The sequence below is a fragment of the Prinia subflava genome, chromosome 4 (assembly GCF_021018805.1).
Source record: "Prinia subflava isolate CZ2003 ecotype Zambia chromosome 4, Cam_Psub_1.2, whole genome shotgun sequence".
Taxonomy (NCBI): domain Eukaryota; kingdom Metazoa; phylum Chordata; class Aves; order Passeriformes; family Cisticolidae; genus Prinia; species Prinia subflava.
The window spans coordinates 62,248,370-62,269,771 of NC_086250.1; the positions used below are offsets into that span (position 1 = coordinate 62,248,370).

At 39.5% G+C, this 21,402-nt stretch overlaps 1 protein-coding gene across 13 annotated transcripts in view; it reads right to left on the reverse strand.

The window, feature by feature from the left end:
* Positions 1 to 1,246: 1,246 nt before the first annotated feature.
* The window catches only part of MAGI2 (membrane associated guanylate kinase, WW and PDZ domain containing 2), a 703,046-nt gene continuing 682,890 nt past the window's right edge, over positions 1,247 to 21,402 (reverse strand). For 9 of the 13 annotated variants that reach the window (XM_063396964.1, XM_063396963.1, XM_063396971.1 and 6 more), the window contains one exon: positions 1,247 to 4,220. In XM_063396964.1, the coding sequence (XP_063253034.1) occupies positions 3,421 to 4,220 (800 nt within the window). In that variant the 3' untranslated portion in view covers positions 1,247 to 3,420. Of the gene's footprint in view, positions 4,221 to 18,151; positions 18,263 to 18,483; positions 18,521 to 21,402 lie in introns of all 13 variants that reach the window. The other 4 variants (XM_063396968.1, XM_063396966.1, XM_063396967.1 and 1 more) reach the window with 3 other exon arrangements.

Sequence of the window (21,402 nt, forward strand, 5' to 3'; positions counted from 1 at the left end):
CTCCAGCCCAAATGTGCATTGGTGATCACAGGCTGGCAGGTTTACTCACACGGTTGCACTGCAGTTTGGAGCAGAGAATTTGCATCAAAGAAGGCATCCATTTCCTTGTCTTGTTGCACAGGTATGACAAAGAGATATTAAAGGTGTCATAATAACAGCAGTGCAATGCAAATGCTGTACCATCGTGTTTAAAAGACAAAGGACATGTTATTAACAGAAAAAGTTAATAGTTAATAATAAAGTTAGACTGCATGAAGCCCTATGGCTTCAGAGCACTTCCCTGTGATACCTCTGGGTCTGAACCAGGCACACACCCAGACTTCCAACCATGAAAATAGTGGCTATTTAAACAGCAGCAAATTATTTTTGAGTATTAAAGATGCTTTGTATTTTTTATGTGTTTATTGTAATGCAAAATTATGTTATTAGTTCAGCTGGTTGAAATTTTCTATGGGGAACATTAACCTGAAAAAACAAGGTGCTGCAGAAGTTGACTCTGGCAGTATGAAGACAAATTATTATTTTTTTAAGAAAATCATATTTTAAGGAAACAGGAAGTACTTATTTTTAAAAATGTTGTATCTGTATGAAAAATATTGTTTGTTTTCTGGGTAGACATCTTACAGTGTCTAGATCCTATAAACTGATGATTTATTTTGCCTAACTGGACGTAAGGAGCATTCATTGAGGGGTGGATTTGGTCCCAAAAGAGGCTGGCTGGTTACCAATATTTTTACACCATTATGATGTTTTTTGAGACATTTTTTCTGTAATTATGTCCCCTTCACAGAGCTTGTCAACAAAACCTTTCTAGGGCTAGTTAGAACTGCCCAATTTCTGAGGTAAATATGGTTTTAAGGTTTTATGCTCAGGTTAATTCTGTATATGTGGTAAGACAACTCACAAGTTGTCTCTCACTGCTGGGAGTCTGGCCACCCTGGTCCTGTGTCTCCTGGGACTGGAAGGAGAATAAGAGTTTAGGCTGCTCCACCAAGGAAGAGGTTTTTGTGTGTCTGTGTCACCTCATAAGCCTTAACTTGCCATTATAAAATTTGTTTGGTCACCTACATCTTTATTCATAAACTGGAGTAAGAAATTAAAATGTTCTATTCTGCTTTTTATATGGCAGTAGCTAATTAACTCAACTTATATGCAAGAAAATGATTGTTTCTCAGGGTAACACTAAAGCCTGTTACTCAAAATTAACACAAACTATATACAATTGAAAAAATGAAAGATTTTTGGATATATATTTTATTTGACAGTGGTTTAGAATATCATACAGTAAACAAGATTTCTGTAAAAGTTAATTTATCCATAGTGGTGCGTTTCATAAAAATAGTTGCTCACTTACAGCCTTTCTGTGACTATTAATACATGGAATTATATTTATAGAGATAGAGCTGTACAAGGTAAATTCACAGCTAACACTACACAGAAATATTATTTGGAATGGGGTTTAGATGATGTGCTGTCTTCACAGGTTATCGATTACAGCCGCATAAAGCAATTACTGCACAAGGAGTAGCTGTGAACTGTGCAAATTAGAGTTTATGCAAGCATAATCTCAACTGTTTTTCAGATTTCATTGTTTGCTTCCTTTATACATAAAAATAAGATACCGGGACGTGCATCTACACTACAGAAGCATTGTCCAAAATCAGATTCAATAAATTAATGGCAAATTATATTGGATTCTAGTTCAGGGGATAAAGATTTTTTTTTTCCATTAAATAAGAGTTTTATAAACAGCTACATGGATTTGTGCTTTTTTAGAAATTATAAATGGATTTTTCTTTCTAAAAAAAAAATGTTTGAAAGCTGCAAAATCCTTGACTTGAGGCTTTTCAAATAATTGGACAGGAAGAAACATGTCTATAAATTTTGCAGTCCAGTGCAATGTTTGAGACATACAGTAATGTGCTAATTTCTTGGAACAAAGCCAATCTCAATCTAGTTTTTCAGCAGAGCATGTGAGGAACTAAGATTGCTAGTGAACAATAATTTTTAAATACGAATTTTTGACAGTACTTAGCTTTATGATTTTTTTAAATTACCAATGTATTATTGCCCAGGATTTTGTTTTAATTTTGACAGACGAATAAGCATATGCACACTTACACAGACACACACACATCTTTTTGAAACAAGATAATGACTGATTGACTGAACTCGGAGTTATTTCCTGTGAAGGCAGACTGGAATGTTTACCTGGCACTTAAGGCTTAAAATTCAAAACAGACAAGCAAGAAAGATAAAAACAAAAAGAAAAAAAAATGGAGATAGGGAAAGAAAGGTAAAATGGAAACCATTTTGAAAATGGAAAAATACTGAATTTACTGAATGAGGACAGCAACAACTGTATTTCAGAAACCAGTCTAATTATTGTTGACATGTGCCTGAAGGGCACCTGCTCTGCCAAACTGAGGGGATGAGAGGCGAGAGTGTTCTAAGTAAATGTGGATGGGTATGAAACATAGCACTGTTGATAAGTGACACTATCATCTTCTGCAGGAAGGAAAGGCCTTTCCTTAAGGAAACTGCAGCTTTTTCTCTGTAGCACTCTTCCTTTCATTGCAAGGGCCTTGCAGATGCCTGGGGTTTGAGCCTGACCAATTGGTTAGTGTGCTACCTCGCAGGACTTGGGGAACCTGTAATAAATCACTTTTGAGAATAATTTGCAAATACAACTCCACCTTAACTCCTTTCCAATGTACAGAAACATGGTTTGTTCACAAAAATGGCAGTAGAAATGGTATCACAGAAACTAATCCTCTGGATTCCCCACTCCTCCCGTAGCTCCTGGTGAACTCTGCTACAGGGTACCACGTGGACTCTCCCAAAGCGTTAACAGTGGAGACGTGTCATGGGTGTACAGTTCCAAACGATGCTTTAAAGAAACCCTTTAACCCCTGTCTAGATATGTCGAGAACAATTTATTTACAACATTTTAGCTCCACGAAAAGATCCTCTCTCGGTTTCAGCTTGCTCCGTGCAGTTTTATTTTAAGGCGATGTTCCAGTTTGTGATTGCTCTAACTTGTTCCAGTTTCTTGATATAAAGTTTGAATGAAATCCAAGTCCTTCATGCAGTGGGAAAAAAATGCTAAAGCTACACTGCACTATCCTTCTCTGATGTACTGTCCTTCATATTGTTTTGGTTTCTTCCATAGCTGCCAAAGTCCCTAAAATGGAACTGGGACTTTAGGGTCGATTTTAAATCTCTGTGTTGACTATATGCTTTTGAACTTATTAGATACTGTGCACATTGTCATGGAATTACACACTAATGTTCTCATTCCTCAATGCTTTGTGTATATGTGTGAAAGTTAAAATAAATTAAAACAAACCAATGTGAGACAAAAACTAAGAAGAATGTTCTGCGTCAGTTTGAGACAGTTAGAGGGCAACAGTCCCTTGCTTATCTGCTCATGGCAGAAGTACCAGACTTCAGGACGCCAGGTAGCTTATCTGAGCCAGGGATTTTCCACGGCCCTGGAGAGACCGTTGCCTTTCGAACTGTGTTGTTGGTGCTGCGAGTGCTAATGGAGTGGAGATGTCCCTTCCTGGGGAACTCGCTGGGTTTCCCATCAGGGTCCCTCTGGCTGTGGTCCAGATCACTTCCAGGAGAGCTGCAGCGGTTGCTACTGTATGTCTTGGTAGCTCCCGTATCGATCTTGACATGGTCGGGTGCTGCAGCTGACTTCTTCTCACTGGTGTTCGCGGATCTGTGATCTTCTTTTTTGCTAAGAGATCCTCCTCTCTTGCCTTCTGGCTTCCTCAGCTTCCCAAACTGTTCATCACTGGTTCCAGCACACACGTGCTCTCTTGCGCCAGCCTCGATCATAACGCTGTGTCCCACCGCTTTGCTTTCTGAGGTGGGCCTGCCACCGTCAGTGGTCTTATTTTTGCCTTCTGAATATCCTTTCCAAGAAGCCTCTTCGTGCTTTGACCTGTCTACCTTTTTAGGACTTGCTGACCTTTCTCTTTGTTCTCCTAACCTTTTCTTTTTGTGACCGTTCACCGAAAGCTCCTTTGGTTTCCTTACATCGTGTTCCCTCTTGATATCCCATGTTGGCTCTGGGCTTATCTGGTGAGAAGGGTCAGAGGGTGGGGCTATGTGTGATGAAGATAATGGTGAGATTATGTCGTCGAGGGAAAGAGCTACTTCCGGCAGACCTGGGGAGGTGGCAGAGGGAGCACTCCAGGAGTTTGGTTCGTCTGTTTAACAACAAAGAGAAGAGAGTTAAGGGCGCATCAGCAGCAGAGTGTATTGCACACGTATTCTGAGCAACACTGATACCCAAGCCATGCACCAGCCTTAAACCCCTCTGCTTCAGGTGAGGTGAAAATCCCTCAATTGTGGAATTAATAGGAGAAAACAAAAAATAATCTTTCCATTAAAAAAACAGAAAAAAAAAAAAGAAAGAAAAAAAGTACAGCAGACACAAAAACCACAGTACTGGTAACTGCAAATGCTGGAAATCACAATCTTTTTTTTTTAATACAGATCCTGCTTTCTTTCCTCTGCCTATGTTAAATTATTCTTAAAATAATAAAGGCACGTGCTCATGAAATCAAATAGCCTCTTTTGTACCTGTATAATGGATTTCTTAGCTGGGCAATATCAGAGCTGTCTCTGAGGACAAATGAGAAGGACTTTCTGTCATCTGTTAAACATGTCCCTACAAGCATATGATAATTGACAAGAATTTGTAGCTCAGATAAGGTCATCATTGAATTCTGTCTCATATTTTTTCTAAACAGATATAGTATTGCAGTGTTTATGGCCCCACAATTCTTACAGGGTATTACACAGCTCTGCCTTTATATCACAGCGTCAGCTGCTGAGTCTCCTGGTTGTGCATTTTGAATTTTTCCTGGTTACTTTGCCTCAACACAATATGGTTGAATTGTGCAGATCCTGTTTAATTTAGCTAAATAAATGTCTCCTTTGCTGAATCATGATGATTTTCCTAATCCAAACCAGAATATTCTGGGATGCCTTTCTGTTGCATATACATCCTCATTTCTTTTGATTAACCTTCTGGCAGAAAACAAATCCATCATGATTAATGACAGCATGGCTCCTATTCTTTACCGTCTACTTAGAGGTTAGAGAAATCACTGAACTTGGCTAATGTCATTCCCTATTTAGCACCATTGCCTGGCTTTGAACAGTATGAGGAATAATCTGTCAGAGATGAAGGACTGTCTCAGGAATCCATGGAAACGAGGTGGAACTTGTGGCAAGAGCTGCATATTTTATGGGGGAGAAAATGTAACCTTCTAGCTAACAAACAAGCGTGGACTTCTTCAGGTCAGGACCCATATCTCTCAGTGATATCAACTGCCCTTTAAAAAAGTAACATACATTTTTCTCAGTGCTATGGCTGCTTTCAAATTATCATGGAGATGCACATTGTCTCAAAAACTGGGATAGATTCTACTGTCCAGCCTGGGATCTACAGCTTGCTTGACTTAAACAGTACTTTCAAGTTAATAGCTGGATTGAGTGACTGCTGTCTTGCAGATAAAAATAGGAGAGACAATAGTGAGGTGGGTGACGTAAAGGGAGGCAGCAGCACAGTTAGCTGAGGAGCTATTTATTTTCCCAGATGGTGTTTGTCATATGCTTTTGCATAATGAGCATATGTGTGGAGAGGATTAGCATTTGAGAGGGGTAGAAAGTACAAGTTCTGTGTAAGACAAATAAACATTGAGCTGGGAATCTAAATGGGCTGAGGGTCTCAACTGAATTTAAGAAAAAAAAGAAATCACACTTTCTCTACCCTCCAGTTAGGGGTGACTGATGTACCATCTGCTCCCAGCTTGGCACTCAAGCAAGAAAAAATAAGAGGAAGACTCGTGCATGTAGAGTGATCAGCTCCTAGGAGTTTGCCTTCAAAAAGCATTGACTTTGATGGGATTGTTCTTTACTTCTGTTCTTCTGCACCACCAGCCTGTGCCTGGTGGGGGAAGAACAGACCCCACCCTGGCTCTTCCTCAATCTGAAATCCAGGGGATCTCATTTTATTTAATACTTGAGCCAGGGACCATGCACAGAGTGCAAAGCACTAAAATTATCCTGGGACTCAGCATAAAGCTGCCTGTGTCCACCAGCAAGGTACCTGAGCCAACTCTGAAAAAGCCACCTTGAGCTTGAGCTTTGGAAAATTAAGTTTATACTTTCATGGCATTGTCACTCCTACCCAGGGTAGAGGTGGTGCCAAGGGTTGGACCAACATAATCATCTCAATCACAGTCTTCTTTCTTAGTTGTCCATGAGATGTTTTTCAGTTTTTCAGTGTCACTGAAGAGCAGTGGGCCATTATCCAATCTCGTGTTAGGCTGTGAGAGCTTCTGATTACAGAAATAGCCTGCTACTCTGGGTAGTATCAGCTGCACACCAGTAAGAACACCAAATAGCCTGGAGCAGCAGGATGCTTTTGGGTAAGAAGACTGCCTCTGTGGAAAATGTACCACTGTGCTCAAATCAGCTGTTTCTCCTCCAGGAGGACAAACCAGGGAGGCATCATTCAAAATCAAGGTTGCAAACACCCTTTGTGGGTCCTCTGAGGCACAAAGGATAATATGGTACCAGTTATTTGTGGGATGCTTAGCAGAGGAGACCTGAGGGATGGTGGCCTACTGCTTTATTTCCTGGAGATGACAGATTTTCTTCTATTTTCTTTTTTAAAGGCAATGAAAAGCAACCAAATGTTGTAGTGAGAAATCATAGTGGGTTAGAATGTACTTCAACAAAAGCGAGTCAGCATATCTCTTACATATATTGATATATAAGTATAGGTGTCTATAAACTGGTACATGCCATATTATATGCATTACTGGATTTTATCTCTCCCCCAGAAAACCTTAAGTAAAAGCCAACTTGGCCAACTAAGAAAACTTGCAACCACAGCTTAGTTTGGCTGTGGGACAACCCCAGGTGGGTCACTGGCTGCACCATGTTTAAAATACTTGCTGGGAGGGCACCTATGTATAGGTTGTATTTTCAGTGGTTATGGAACAATGTTGCCATGGAATAAAACTATCGTTTATATTATTTGCAATACAGCACTTGCAAGTAAGAAGAAAATTATTTTCTTTTAGATTTAAGTACCATCACTCTGAGACAGCCAGACCCAACCTAACCTGCTTTTCTTTCAAATGAAATGACATTATAATAGACAGTCACCCTCAGCCTTGGTAGATGTTAATGTCAACAAGCCATTGCTGCAATGTGTCTCTGGCTAGTGAGGAGAATACTCAGGTGAGGGTACTGTAGCCAACTTCCCTCTAATGTCTGAACATTATAGAAAAATATAAAAATTACTAGAGTAGAGCAAAGTGCAGGAGTGTAAGTAATTTGTTGCTCGGAAGAAAAATCTTTTAAAGAGCTGTGTTCAAGCCATAAGGGTTCATTTGGACTTGTTCAACCAGCACTAAAATGATTGCTTCTCCATAACAAATATAAACAGGAGAAAAATGTAAAATTTTATCCTGCAGAACAGTTAAATTAGTCATTTATTTTCATGATTATAGTCAGTTTCTAGCTATTAAGAGTTATTAATATTTCTAAATATTTTTTCTGTTGGTCTAAGGCTTTTTATACAACCTTTGTGTTAATTGGTAACATAATAGTTTTACTGTCTGTTATTCCAACGTATCTCAAAGCATTTTGTAAACATAATAAACCAGAGACAGAGCACTGATTTTACTTTTTTCTTCCTTCACCTCTGGGAGGAACTGAAAACAGTATTTGTTTAACAGAGCATGAACTCCTAGTGCCCAAACAACTTGCAAGCAGATGAGAAGAATATTGCACTCAGTTGCAACTGCTGGAGAGATTTAGGGACAACATAGTTTTAAACTTGTTTCTGACTTTGTCACCATTGATAACATCTTTATTGTGAGAGAAATAGGTTTTCAAAAACATAGCTCTCACTGAAGGCTAATAGATGCCTTCCTTCTTTCTTGGAAGGGAGAAAATCTCCCTTGACCTACTAATTTAGACAAGACAAATGAGCTGGGAGCAGCACTATAATCTGTCACTGTGATGGCATTTCATTTGGTGTAATTTAGTAGGTGTTCACTGGGTGGCTTTGAGCTTCCACAAGCTACTGTAACACACGTTGGTGGCACTTCTCCATGGGATGTGTAAGAATGACTCACCTACCACTGGCTTTGCATAACTCCCAGGCAAAGGAGCAAATTGGTAACTGAGTAAGAGCCACCACAGACACAGGATCTTGGGAGGACAAGTGGAAGATGAACATAACCATTTTGGGGGAAGAGTGACACAGGGAAAACATCAGGAGCAGAAGTTTTCTGTCTAAAGGGTTTTTTTATTTGAGGTAGAGCTGCCACATACATGAATTGTTTGTTTTGCTCTGTCAGCTCACACATTCAATGGAGTGGAAATGAGGATGCTATTCTCATGAGCCTGTTTGCTGCTTCTTAGCTGCTCTACCTGCATCCAGTGCTTGCTGATGGCTGAACCATGAGAAAAAGAACCCTGGCTTTAGTCCTAATAGAAAAGAGAGCTATGCCCGTGGACCACTGATTTGTGGATAGGTTCTCCCTTAGCATCAAAATATTTTAGATAATTGTTTAGTAATTTATGAGGGACATGTGATTTTTCATCAGATATAATTATCCATAAAGTACTGATATTAATTTATTGAATATTTAGTATTAAGAGTAGAACTGACATCACATTTCATAACTTAAGTACAATAAAATCTCAAAGCCTTTTTAATTTTCAAATTATATGAATAATGTACAATATATTTAAGCTTTGAACACTTTCATTAGTCTGAATGAAGGGTTTTCTGAAATGTCTAAGCAGCTGTTCTCATATCTACCCAGAATTATTTTCCTAGGGAATCAAAGAGGGTTTGACTGAATAAAAAATATGGTGCTTTATTTCCCCCCCCCCCTTTTTTTGTCTGAAATTATGTATTGCCAGGAGGTGGCAAGCAGTTCTGACAGATGCTGCTAATAACAAAAATGGGACAAACTGTCCCCTGGTGAGTATCCACTAATGTTGGCAGTGCTACACCAGGAATGCATTTGGATCTTTCTCATTATAGCTTGACATGTCTTTGATGTTCCTGATTGCATTGGTCTCCTGAAGCTTTTCTTTAACACTCTCTAAGGAGGGATATTTCAGAATATATGAAGAATCTTTAATCTTTTATCCTCACACTTCCACAGCCCAAACACACAGCACCCTTTGTCTCCTGAAATAAATGATTCTCTGAAGATTTCAGGGTTAGAAAAGCTCTTGGTACTTTCTGTTCAACTATCAGCCTTATGGAAATGTGACACAATATGTCACCCTTTCCCCCAGCCTTCCCAGAATGTGAGTGGCAATGGGCTCTGCTCCCACCTTAGGGCCTGCCTGTACTTATAGCTGTAAATGGTAATTCCTGTTAATTATTCAATATCCTATGCAAATGTTTTCTCACAAATTGCGCTTTTCTTGGCATAAAATTACACTTTGCTCATCTCCCCTTCCACTGAACGTATTCACATCCATATCCTCGAACACCAGTGGCCCTGGAAGCAAACCTCAAGGGGTTTGGGTGCCTTCTGCTGTGATATGGTGCTTCCTTTGGTCAGTCACTGTGGGACTGACACCCTATCCAGGTGGGACAGACTTTCCATCATTAGTACTGCTCTCATGCTTTACAAATGTATGATGGCAGCATGCTATGGGTCAACACATTAATTCTATGTATAGGAATTAGATACATGGCATATACATATATAAAAATAAACCCAGGTTATACTTGGTTATTTTAGTGTATGAGCTACTTCTCATTCCTCACACGTACAGTTGAGTGATTACCTTAGTATTTTGAAGTCTTGTTTCTGATATAAAGAAAACCCAATCTAATTATTTGCTATCTTAATGTAGCCACATTTGTTCTACCACTTGCCTGTTTGTATTCAACAATGTCACAGTGACTCTGAATGTTTGGAGTACTTTATAAATATAACTTGAAATGTAGCTTTGCTCAAGAGTGGAGTCTTTCTACTTTTTAGTAATTCGTTTTTTTGGCTTCACACATTTGTTTCTCCAAAGTTTGAGGACGGTTGCTCAGGATAAGCAGAGTTAATTTACAAGTCCCAAAAGATTGTAGGAAAACAAATATGTATCTGAGTCCTGACATCTTTCACTTCTAAATTTTGTGCTTGGCATTTTGAAAAGAGCAGAATGATTCATTAAGAAAGACTGATATTTGGGGCACGAAACAATGCCAGACCTAGTTTTTCTGTCCCCAAAGTCCCTGTGCATTTTTGTTTTTGTCACTGGTCTAATACTGGAAGAGGTGACCACTATTCCTATTCCATGGAGCTATGGGTGCCATGGCTTCTGCAGATGTTCACAAGAACTGAAAAGATATGAATGTAAGTGTAGCATAAGTGATGAACGCTTCTATCTCCTCTGTAAACTCAAAATGTTTAATTTTACATCCAGAAAATTCAGCCACTGACCCATTCCAGCACTGGGAAGCACAGCTCAGGTCCTAGTGCCACTGATACTCAGATGCCCTACTTCTTTTCATGTTCCTGGCCATTACTGATGAACAACTATTTAGTTCATTCAACTATTTGGGTTCATTATATCCCTATTCCACTGTATACTTTACGTAGATATTAAATGGAGGATGCCCTAAATATTTTTCCAGCAGACACAGTGTTCATAAAGTTCTTGCAGGGGCTATTTAATGAGACTTTGAATGATCTCATTTCAGGTAAAGCTCACTTTCATCACCTTTTCTGTACTCTGCTTAGAGGTTTGTTAGAGAAGTGCTTTCATGTTCAGAGATCTAATTTTAGAATTATTGCAACACTTCAGAAAGAGCAGATTGTTAGTTAAACTTGGAAGACCAAATCTACAGAAGCTCAGGAGATGATCTTACTTGGTGTAGGAGCTAAAGGAACAGAGAGAAAGGGAAAATTTAAACTTCACTAAGAGAGGGCAAAACTGTATATTGCAAGGAAAAAATGTTTAAAAATTCTTTAGAAAAATGCTGAATGTTTTCTTGAAACAAGAAAGCCACACACATTGATTTGTGTTTGTTTGAATCTGTAGCCACCACCATGGATGAAAGCACTTTTCAATTTTTTATGTAATGTAGACTTTAAATATGATTAACAAAGAAATATGGGAAGCAACTGATCTCACTTGGAGGATTCCTATTATTATTCTGCACTAGTTTTGATCCTACGTTATTAAACCCAGGGCATCATCAGTAAATCCCTTTCCCTGAGTTAGTTCTTTAATTATGGCACTGTTTCACCAGTATTTTACTGTCCTTACCACTTGAGATAATAATTTAATTGCCTCACAGAGTCAGAGAGAGAGGTGTCTCATAAGACCTCTGGAAATAGATGTCTGCTCTTCTGTTGAACATGTACACAACCACTGTTGGGGAGTTCCTTTCAGGAAACCTTTTTGGAGGCTGTGGATCAAAGCTGAGTGGAGGAACAGAGAAATCTACACCCATCACCCCACATCAGGTCCTTTTTAGAAAACACAGGACACTGCAAATAAGTGGCCTGAGACCTTTCAGGCTGACACAGGAGATAACTAATAAAATCAGAAACACTCAGACTTTCTGCCATGGAGAGCAGGTGGCCTGGATTGTCTTGGATAACCTTGGGGTGCTGCTTTAGCCCTTTCCTGGTTACTCTGCCACTGTGCACCCCTTAAATATAAATTGCATCCATAAATAATTCACTGTGATTTTGCAATAGTGCCCCAGCTTCTGCATAATTGGGCTTTCTCCAACATTACTCACACCTTACAACAGGGCTGAGACTTTGATACTGCCCTAAAAATAGCAAGAGTAAAAAAGGGTCATTTTTCTATGCAGAAAAAAGCTATCCAAAGGACAGGATGGCAGAGGGCGAAAAAATAAGGAGGCTCACCTATAAGCAAGTTGTATTTCAGAAACAGGTACATTCATGTAGTAATTCACTTTACTAATTTACCGTAATAGTCTTCTGGCTGTAAATCTTAAGGCCAGATGATTATGGGTACACAATTTACTTCTCATTACAAGATCCAGTTTAGTTTATTCCATGGATATGATTCTAATAAACAGTCCTATCAACTACATATTTAAATCATCGTGATCATCAGTCTGAGACAACTTGGTCTAAGAGACTGAAATGTTAATGATTAATGACTCAAACAATTGTCCATTTGCAAAAGCAGCAGGTGCTTTGCTGAGGATGTGCAAGGTCACAGCCCAGAAGCAGAGCACGTGTGCATGAACTTTTGTTTAGGGACAAGCTGGGTTTTAAACCAGATAAGAGGCTAAGAAGCAGATCCTGTGCAGTGGGATAATATTTTTTATCATGCCAGTGTCCTCCCTTACACAACTGGCTCAGCTATAAAACCCCTCTGGGGAAGGTATCAGGATATTCATGTTATTTATCCCCTCTAATGGGGCATAACTGGCTCAGCTACAATGATGTGAGAGGCAGCTGTCACACCTTAGAACCAACCTTCCTTCCTTCCTTCCTTCCTTCCTTCCTTCCTTCCTTCCTTCCTTCCTTCCTTCCTTCCTTCCTTCCTTCCTTCCTTCCTTCCTTCCTTCCTTCCTTCCTTCCTTCCTTCCTTCCTTCCTTCCTTCCTTCCTTCCTTCCTTCCTTCCTTCCTTCCTTCCTTCCTTCCTTCCTTCCTTCCTTCCTTCCTTCCTTCCTTCCTTCCTTCCTTCCTTCCTTCCTTCCTTCCTTCCTTCCTTCCTTCCTTCCTTCCTTCCTTCCTTCCTTCCTTCCTTCCTTCCTTCCTTCCTTCCTCCCTCCCTCCCTCATATATTTTCTTAAGTGAGATTTTTATGCTTCTATATTGTTATATACTATAGGTAATAATAACCAAAATGGCCATGTACCTGCTTTCCATTTCAACCAAATTGTTCTAAAATAAACCCTGTATTTATTTATTTATTTATAAACACCCATCACTCAATGTTCCTTCACTCTAGTCCCCCCCAAAAGGGATCTATTAACAAGAGCTGCAGTTACCCTTGCCTCCAGGGACAGGTGCTAACACTTGGTAGATCAGATTTTTCCTTGAATCAGCTCAATCCATCTGCAAAAATGCTGCAGGATTACCAATACTGAAAGAGCTCCAGTGAAGAGTAGCAGCCTGCATGGGCCTTTTACCCTCCACAGGAAGCTCCTCACTGTTATGTCAATGTTAAGTCTGTAGACAGCTTAAGCACCAGTCTTGAGTGGTGCTGCTCTAACCACACATTAGCATTCAACAGGTCCTCCAGGTGGTTTAGTGCCCTTTTTGAAGTGCTGAGCATCTCACACATTTATCAGATCAGAGCTACTCAGGCAATACTCATCCTGTCAATTTTTCCTGTGTGGTCAGGCAGCAGAGTAGAACTGGAGAAATTTCAGCAGTTCTCTCCCAGAGCCATGCTGGAGCTGGAAAAACTATATTACTGTATAATTAAAAAAGATAATGACTTTCAAATTAGTTTTTATTAATAGAATTAAGCCAAATTAAGTCATAAAAGGTGTTCATAAATATGTTAATAAAATGTGTGGTATTAATGAAAAACATTCTGAAGAAACTGAATAATTTAAGAGCTGAATATTACACACTTAATTAAAGTTCAATATTAAAATTATTAATTATCACAACTAAAATGGGCGTTAGCAGTAGTCATCAAGTCAGGTCAACAAATAGCTGTCACTATTAAAAGCATGTTGATAAATAAAATTTACTTAATAATGAGGAATTCAGAGCATTTTGACTTTGTATGACATGCTCCTAGAAAGTTGTTTCTGGTAGGCACCGAGGTTCCACTCTACGAGTGAGAGCAGGATCTTAAGCAAAACACTTGGTTTGAACTGAGTCACAAAGCTCATGAATGAGTAGTCCTGCTCTGCTTAGGGCAGAAGCTGCAGAAGCAGTTTAGTGTCTCTTCAGCAAACTTTTTAGACTGGGGGCCTTTAGGCAGTGAAGGTGCAGAGCTGACTCTGGGACCACACGTGCTGTCAGGGCTGTTGTAGTATCTGATATCTTTGGAATGCTGAGACAAATTTATCTGAAAACTCTGTAATGAGATGTTGCTCTTGCTCAACAAAATTTAACACTCTCCATGGTCACGTTTGTTAAGCATTGGTTTGAGAGTCACAGTCACAGTCATATTGTCAAAGTAAAAAAGCTTCCTTTCATTTTTTGAGGTTTTTTTTTCCCAAGCTAGGAATGATAAGCTCTGAGAAATCTGACAGAAGCCATGACCTCTGCTAATCTTTCCCTGTGGTCAGGCCACAAAGCATCAGCCATGCACCATGGGCTGGGGGGACAGAGGCAGGACTTGCAAACCCCTCTATGGACAGCCCTTGCCTTCACCTCCCCAGTGGCTGGAATAACAACAGGTTTTGGTGTCTCTCTCTGTGTGATCATTCAGACTCATCATATTTCTGGTGTCAATGAGGAGAGATTATGAGAAGCCTTGCTAGTTTAATTTAGTCTTGGGCATCACAGAGTCAGGCTCTTTGCCACAGGGATTGTGTGATCCAGGAATATTCCTGTGTGCCTCCACACTGTTCCCTTGGGTACACAGCTCCCTGTGGCAAGGATACCTTCCCAGATATGTGGGGAAGCTAACTCTGAGTAAGAACAAGTTGCAGGGATGCACTCTTGCTATTAATTGGGTTCTGTTGCAAATGAAAGGGACTGTGAGATGAGCAGTAGGAGAGAGATTTTCTGGGCTATTACTCTCCAACAGCAGAAGACTGGACTTAGTCCTATGGCAAACTGCAGAGACACAGTAAGTGTTACTGAATTCCTATTTTACCTATTTATCTGGATTACTTGAGGAAAGGAAAAACTGATGTGGAGACAGAGGTATGGCTGTACTCTCTCAGGTCCTGTACTTTGGATGCTTATCTTCCAGTATTGTCAAACAGGGAGCCATGGAAATAAATGTCAGAAAAAGATTGGTGGGTCGGACTTTCCCCTTCTTTGGGAAGTCTGCTTGCCAGTTTATGTGAACCAAAGCAGGGATAATATTTGTTCATCTGTAGTTTTGCTGTAATTATCTACACTTTACACCATATTAGTAAATCTACTCCAGAATATTATATTAGAATAATTAAGCTTTAATTATAAGAGAACTTGCTCAACAACCTTATTAATAAATCTTTGCTCAGATATGGGGGGACACTGCCAATTTAGTGTGGATTAGCAGGGTTCTGCTTTAGTAATAATACTGAGTAGTCAACTAGGAATTTTAATCTTTAAAGTGCTTCTCAAGCATTAAATAATTAATCCCCAGAACACTCCCATGAGATAGGTAAGTAAATATTACTATCCCTGTTACACAGACGGGGGAAGCCTGGGTTAGACTATTCAGCTAGACTGGTCTGAATCCACTGGGAGTGTGATTGCCAAAGCAGTCTTTAGGACTTGGTAGTTTTGCATTTAAAAAGTGAAGAAAAGATATTGCCTTCCTGGAAGCTCAAAGTCATTGCCACAAAACTGAAAGTCTCATGCCATGTGCCCCTCTCTCTTTCAAGACAGGGTTTTCTATTTCTGTATCAAGGGATAAAAGGTCTGCCTGTCTTTTGAAATAGAAATTTGCTATGAGACAGAAATAACTATATGCACCCACTTATACATATACATCCACTGTTATTTAATAGAAGGATGTTCTACTTTTCTGCCAGCTGCTACATATTTATTAAATACTAAAGACATGTTTGTAAAGCAGGTTTTAATATTCAATTTTGCCCTTGAATAGTTTTTACCCGTAGCAATAAAACATTCTAGAACCTTTGGGAGCCCATATTCAAATTGCCTGATGGTTTTAGACCAATTTTATTAACCAGTATATTGGTTCATTTAGTTAGGGTTTTTTTTTTCTTTTTTACACACCACAGGTTCCTGAAATTAAGTTGGTATTGCTAGAAATCAGAAGGTGGTATTGGAAATGCAGCAGGAATACGAATGAATGTTTGCAGTTCCACCAAGGTGGTCAAAGGCAAAAAGGGCGCTTTTCCAAAATGACTATTGATTTTTGCACTCACATCAGATAAATGATATATGGGATAGTTCAAGTTTCAAATAACACCCAACCTCAGCTCTGGAGATTTATAAAATGAGCATTAAAAAAAGGATGAACTGGATTATCTGATCAGTACTCTGAACAGACAGGAGTATCTGGCTTCAAAGTACAGGCCAAGATGGTTTAGCCATTTATTAGACAAATGTAAAAGCTTCAGACATTCTAACAGAACTAGAAAAATCACTTTGTAGCAGACTTTAAACTGGAGACTTCTGAAGGATATAACTATATTCAAACAACAACCCCACAGTATAAGCTCCCAATTTTAAATCTATTTTTTGTAAATATGAATGCTGTGGTCACTAGTAAGGGCTGCCAAACCAGTGGTGCAAGGAATCACAGGCATGTACCATTGATCTGGAGGTACCTTTCAAACTACCTGCATCTCTCCTGTGCTGTATCTAAGTTCAAGTAAGCCTGCTGATCATCTTCCAGAAGTGATTATTTATACAAAAGGGAACAATTCCTCTGTCTAAGATGTGGCCTTATAACAGACTGCTCTATGATATGGTAGGGCCACTCCTAAGGCATATTAGAATGGACAATTTATCTGCTCTGCATCAGGAAATTTGACTCCTTGCTCAGTGCTCCAATGAATGCACAGCCACGTTTTTGGTTGGGATAAGCCCCATCTAAATGGGCTTTTAAAGAAAATTCTTCCCCTCCAAACTTTTTCATTAAAAAAACCTGAAATGGAGTAATTTTATAACAATCATATTTTTATTTGACATGATACTGCTTTTTAATCAAGGAAGTATTTCAGTTTTGGTGTTGACCAGAACTAAAGTTCTTTTGATTTTCTGGATATATTACTGAGAAAAAAATTCTCTTGCAACATTTCCTGACAATAAATGAGAACCATTCACAGCTGGATGACTCTGCAAAACTAACTTTAGCTATATTATGGAGTACCAACATTTCTACTTATTTCAGAAAAAATACTTATTTCCTGTGTATGTTTTTCTATAAGAGGAAAAATAAAGATGATGCCCAGAAAGTTGAAGTTATAAGTATGTAGAACTTGTGTTGGAACTGCAGTTCATTGGACTGAACACTGGGATTTGTAAAATGGCCTTAATGACCTCTCTGGGTTTAGTGAAGAACGAAACAGAGGTAAGGTGAGAATGCAAGGAATGGTGGAATTAACATTTTAGTGCCTGGTTGCTGAGGGCAGGAATTCTGTGAGCATCACATTTTGAATCTCAAAGGCTGGAAGACATCTTTGGATATCATTTCTTTCTATCTCCAATCTGTCTACTTCAATGTGTGAGACTGTCCTTGTAATTGTAGCAAACGTACTACATTGTGCAAAGCCAGCAGCAGACAGAGCTGAACACATCTGGACACTGCTGTGTTTTCTGTGAGGAAAGCAATCAATAGGAAAATAGGGAAAAAAAAAGGTTTTCTTTTCCTTTGCTTTCCAGGTACCATATTTGGGCCCTGGCTCTGTATTACAAATTAGATATATCTGAACAATCTGTGCAGTTGGATCTGGGGCCATGAACAAAATTGCTTGAAATCAAGAGCAAATATCTTTGTGTAAATTCAGATAACCACAGGGTTGAATGAGTGAGTATTGCCTTACAGCACATTTCAAAATGTGTTCAATTCTACATTAGTTATTTTGTCAAGAGGCTACACATAAATATTGTTTGAACTTCCACCTTCTTATAGTTAATATTTTTGAAAGCCAAGTGCCATAAAGAAGAGGAAAATTATGGCTTAAACTCAAAAGTTTAAGATTTTCTACCTGAAAAGTCATATTTAGAAGATAAAATTTTGTCATGAAAAAAGTGGATATATACCAGACCTTTGCACTAGTAGCAGTGTAACATGCAAAACTCATTATTTAGGATATTAAAATAAATTTGTAGAATGCAGAGTTGCTTGGATGTCTTAGACAACCAGTTATGAAAGAAAAGTTGAACACTGTAGAAACTATTAAGTGAGCTAGCATGTAAGAAGAAGTTGGAAAATACTCTATTAACAGTTGTGAGAAACAAAATGTATTAGAAAGATAATATACATGCAGAGTTTACAAACCGTGTCTTTAGGGTGGCCCAATAAGTAGAAATATGGGGACCCATGCTTGTCACTTTTCATGCACATGGAGAGACTGGAAGGTACCATTCCTAAAGGAAGGGGAGGAACAGCCTAGGACCAATCATTAGAATTAACAGAACCAGTGACATACAGACATTTTACTATTGTTAGAGCAGAGAATTCTTAGTAAGTTTAGAACAACTGAGTGAAAAGCTTATATGTAACAGGAAAGAAGTATTTCTGTAAAGCTAAGACAAATAAGCATGCTGTAAGTCTACATATTAGTGGATTATTGAAACTACTGTACATATATATTCAGGACATAGATTCACCTGGTCTATGGATATGGAGTACATCTTGAGGTGCTTCCTGAAGGAGTCATAACAAATCAAAAGCAAAGGGTTTAATGCATTTAAGGACTGTGCCAATTTACTTGTAAGAAAAATCCTTGTATTGGTATCAACTCTGACATTTTTTGGTTTTTTTCCCGGGGTAGTGCTGAAGCAAGACACGAGAGTTTCTTCCAGGCCCTTCAGAAATGACTTATTGCTAAATAACTTGATTTATCTCTTAACCAGCAGTTTGCATATACTGAAACTTTATTCTTCTTCCCTTAAACAGCCCAAACTGAATCTAAACTCTAGTTCTGTAAAAGCACCTGTGTGTAATGAATCCATGGGATGAGCTGTGTACACAACTTGGCATTGTGTGAAGACACAGAGATTCCAAAAACATACAACGCAGCCCCAGGCATGTCTTCTAATACAGCCAAACCAAGCAGGGGAAGTGAAGGAAAGGGACCATCACTGTGTAGATCCATACAGCACCAACCATCACCACACAAGGCAGATTCCTTGTTCTCCAAACCTCAGCGATTCCAGTTCCCACAGCTCTGTGCATCTGTTAGTATCACAGTGTGACCTAGAATGCTTCAGGGCCAGATCCAGATGTCTGAGACAGGGCAATGGAAAAGTTTTCTAAAATCTCAGTGTAAATGGGCTGGACTCTCTAGAAGTTATAATTCCCTGCAGGAGCTCTTAAGCAACTCAAAACTTGATAAGTGAAACTTAATTGAAACCTTATATCAAACCCAGCAGATGATTTTCTAGTCCTGAAAGTAGGAAGAGAAACAAATTAGTTTTTTCCAGATGCTCCTTGTGGGTGAAATTCAGTGGTTTTGCTCCCTCTGCACTACCAGACAGAAAGCAGCTGGGGCAGGGGGTTATGCCTTGCTGGAGGGATGGAGTCCACCTGCAGGTGCCAACCTGCCTCGGTCTTCTCCACCTTTACATCCTGTTGACAGTCATTTGATTATAAGGCTCATTGCTTTCAGAAACTTCTAGGGTCTTCTATATTTCAATGTACCATGAGTAATAAAATCTCCAGTTAGGAAAGGCCAGGAGCAGTAAGCCAGAAAAAACAAGCTGCCAGGACTGCTGGGACTGAGAGTGAAACACCATAGGCTAGGGAACTTCCTTCAAAGACAGCTAGAGAAAAGACTAGGTGCTCCCCAAAACCCCTGCAGCTTTCCAGGGCTGATCAATTGTTAGAGATAACTTTTTGCAGAACTCATAGCTGGACAGAGAGACTGATTTGTCAGCTTTACTTCCTCTTGAACTCTACTATTTTGGGATCTTGTGAACAGTTCTCCCGCATTTTGCCTTTAAGGATGATTCTTCATCCCAATGTTTGGCTATGCAAAGTACGTGTCCTTCTCGTGGTGTTTCTATAGCTACGGCCTGAAATACATAAGCATCTGTAATGAGGCTCCCACAGTGTGAACAGACAGATTTTTAGGAGTGCTGCACACCCAATAGCTCCTGCTGAAGTCAGCAACCCCTTAGGTAGGTGCACACATGGGAAATTAGGCAGCCACTGCAAGAAATGTCTTGATCCATCACTTTACTCAAATTGTTTTCAATGCTGGTGGGAGAAGTGCTCAGTTCTGCAGTGATGATTCTGGGTTTTGTGTCCTGTGACATGACTGAAACCTCACACTCTCTGCAGCCAGACTTCCCAGGCACTAAGTGCTTTTCAGGATCAGGATTCCCAGCAGTACTTCTAGTCTTTCTTCACATTAATATGATTTCTTAGTATGGCTTGGTTCTCTGGAGAACTCAGCTGGCAGACTATTTCTGATGAAACACGAGGCTGATGTTCTTCGGGTTTGGATGGGCTGTAATAATTCACCTCCCACGGAAGCACAGTTCCTCTGGCTATCCTTATCCTCAGCAAACATGTTCTGAGATGCTGGGTGATAAAACACCTGCTTTCAATGATTCTTTTGTTGCACCCTGCTGTGAAATCAGCTGTAGTTTTGAAGCATTAATCACACCTGAGCTCCTTTGCTTACACTCTGATGGTAGCACGCCTGCTACAAGGAGATTTCTGCCTCTGAAATGGTATGGGCTCTTTAGCATTTGTTTTCAACCAAAATCAGCAGCTGGAATGGAGGTAAATGATGCATTTGCAGCACATTTTATTTCTTACCCTAGCTTTGAACAGTGTTTCAGCTCAGCCAGAATGTTCCAAGATTGGAAATGGACAGATTTCCAGGCGGTATAAACTCACATAACTCATTCAGGAGATTTATACCCTCACAGCAGCTCGTTCTTTGTTTCTTCACTAAGTGCTTTCTTGTTTTCAGCACACATTCTTTTCTTTCACAAATCACTTTCTTATTACTGATGAATTTTCCTTTACACTGTTTTTACTGATGTCAATCACATCATCATTCAAACACTGGCATTTCTTGCACTCAAGTAGACACCACCATATTTTGTACTAACAGAAACATTGCACTGGGGTTTAAAACACAAGGAAAGCCAAGAAGCTGAAGACTGAAGACAATAATGTGATAGTCTTGGCTGGCTGGTTTAGGTAGCTCTAGATAGGTTTTCTGCTGTGAAAACCTGTGATCTGGGTGTTGCTGCTGTTGGAGAGGGCTTTAATCACAGCATTACTAAACCTGACTTGGGAAGTCCCAGACCATTTTGTCTGTCAGGACTGAGAGAGAATATCCAGGAGAGGACCCTGGTAAACTTGTGCTATTTTTATATTTATCCCTAGGCTTCTGCTGCACACCAACATTGCAGTCCCAATAGCAGCTCTGTCCTCCAGCCTTGCATTTTTATACTCAACTAAGTCTTATTTCCCACTGATGCTCTCCACAGCTGGACCCTGATGAGTATAAGAAATATTTCTGACATGTACTTGCTTAAAAAAACCCTGACTATTTCAGTAAAAAGAGC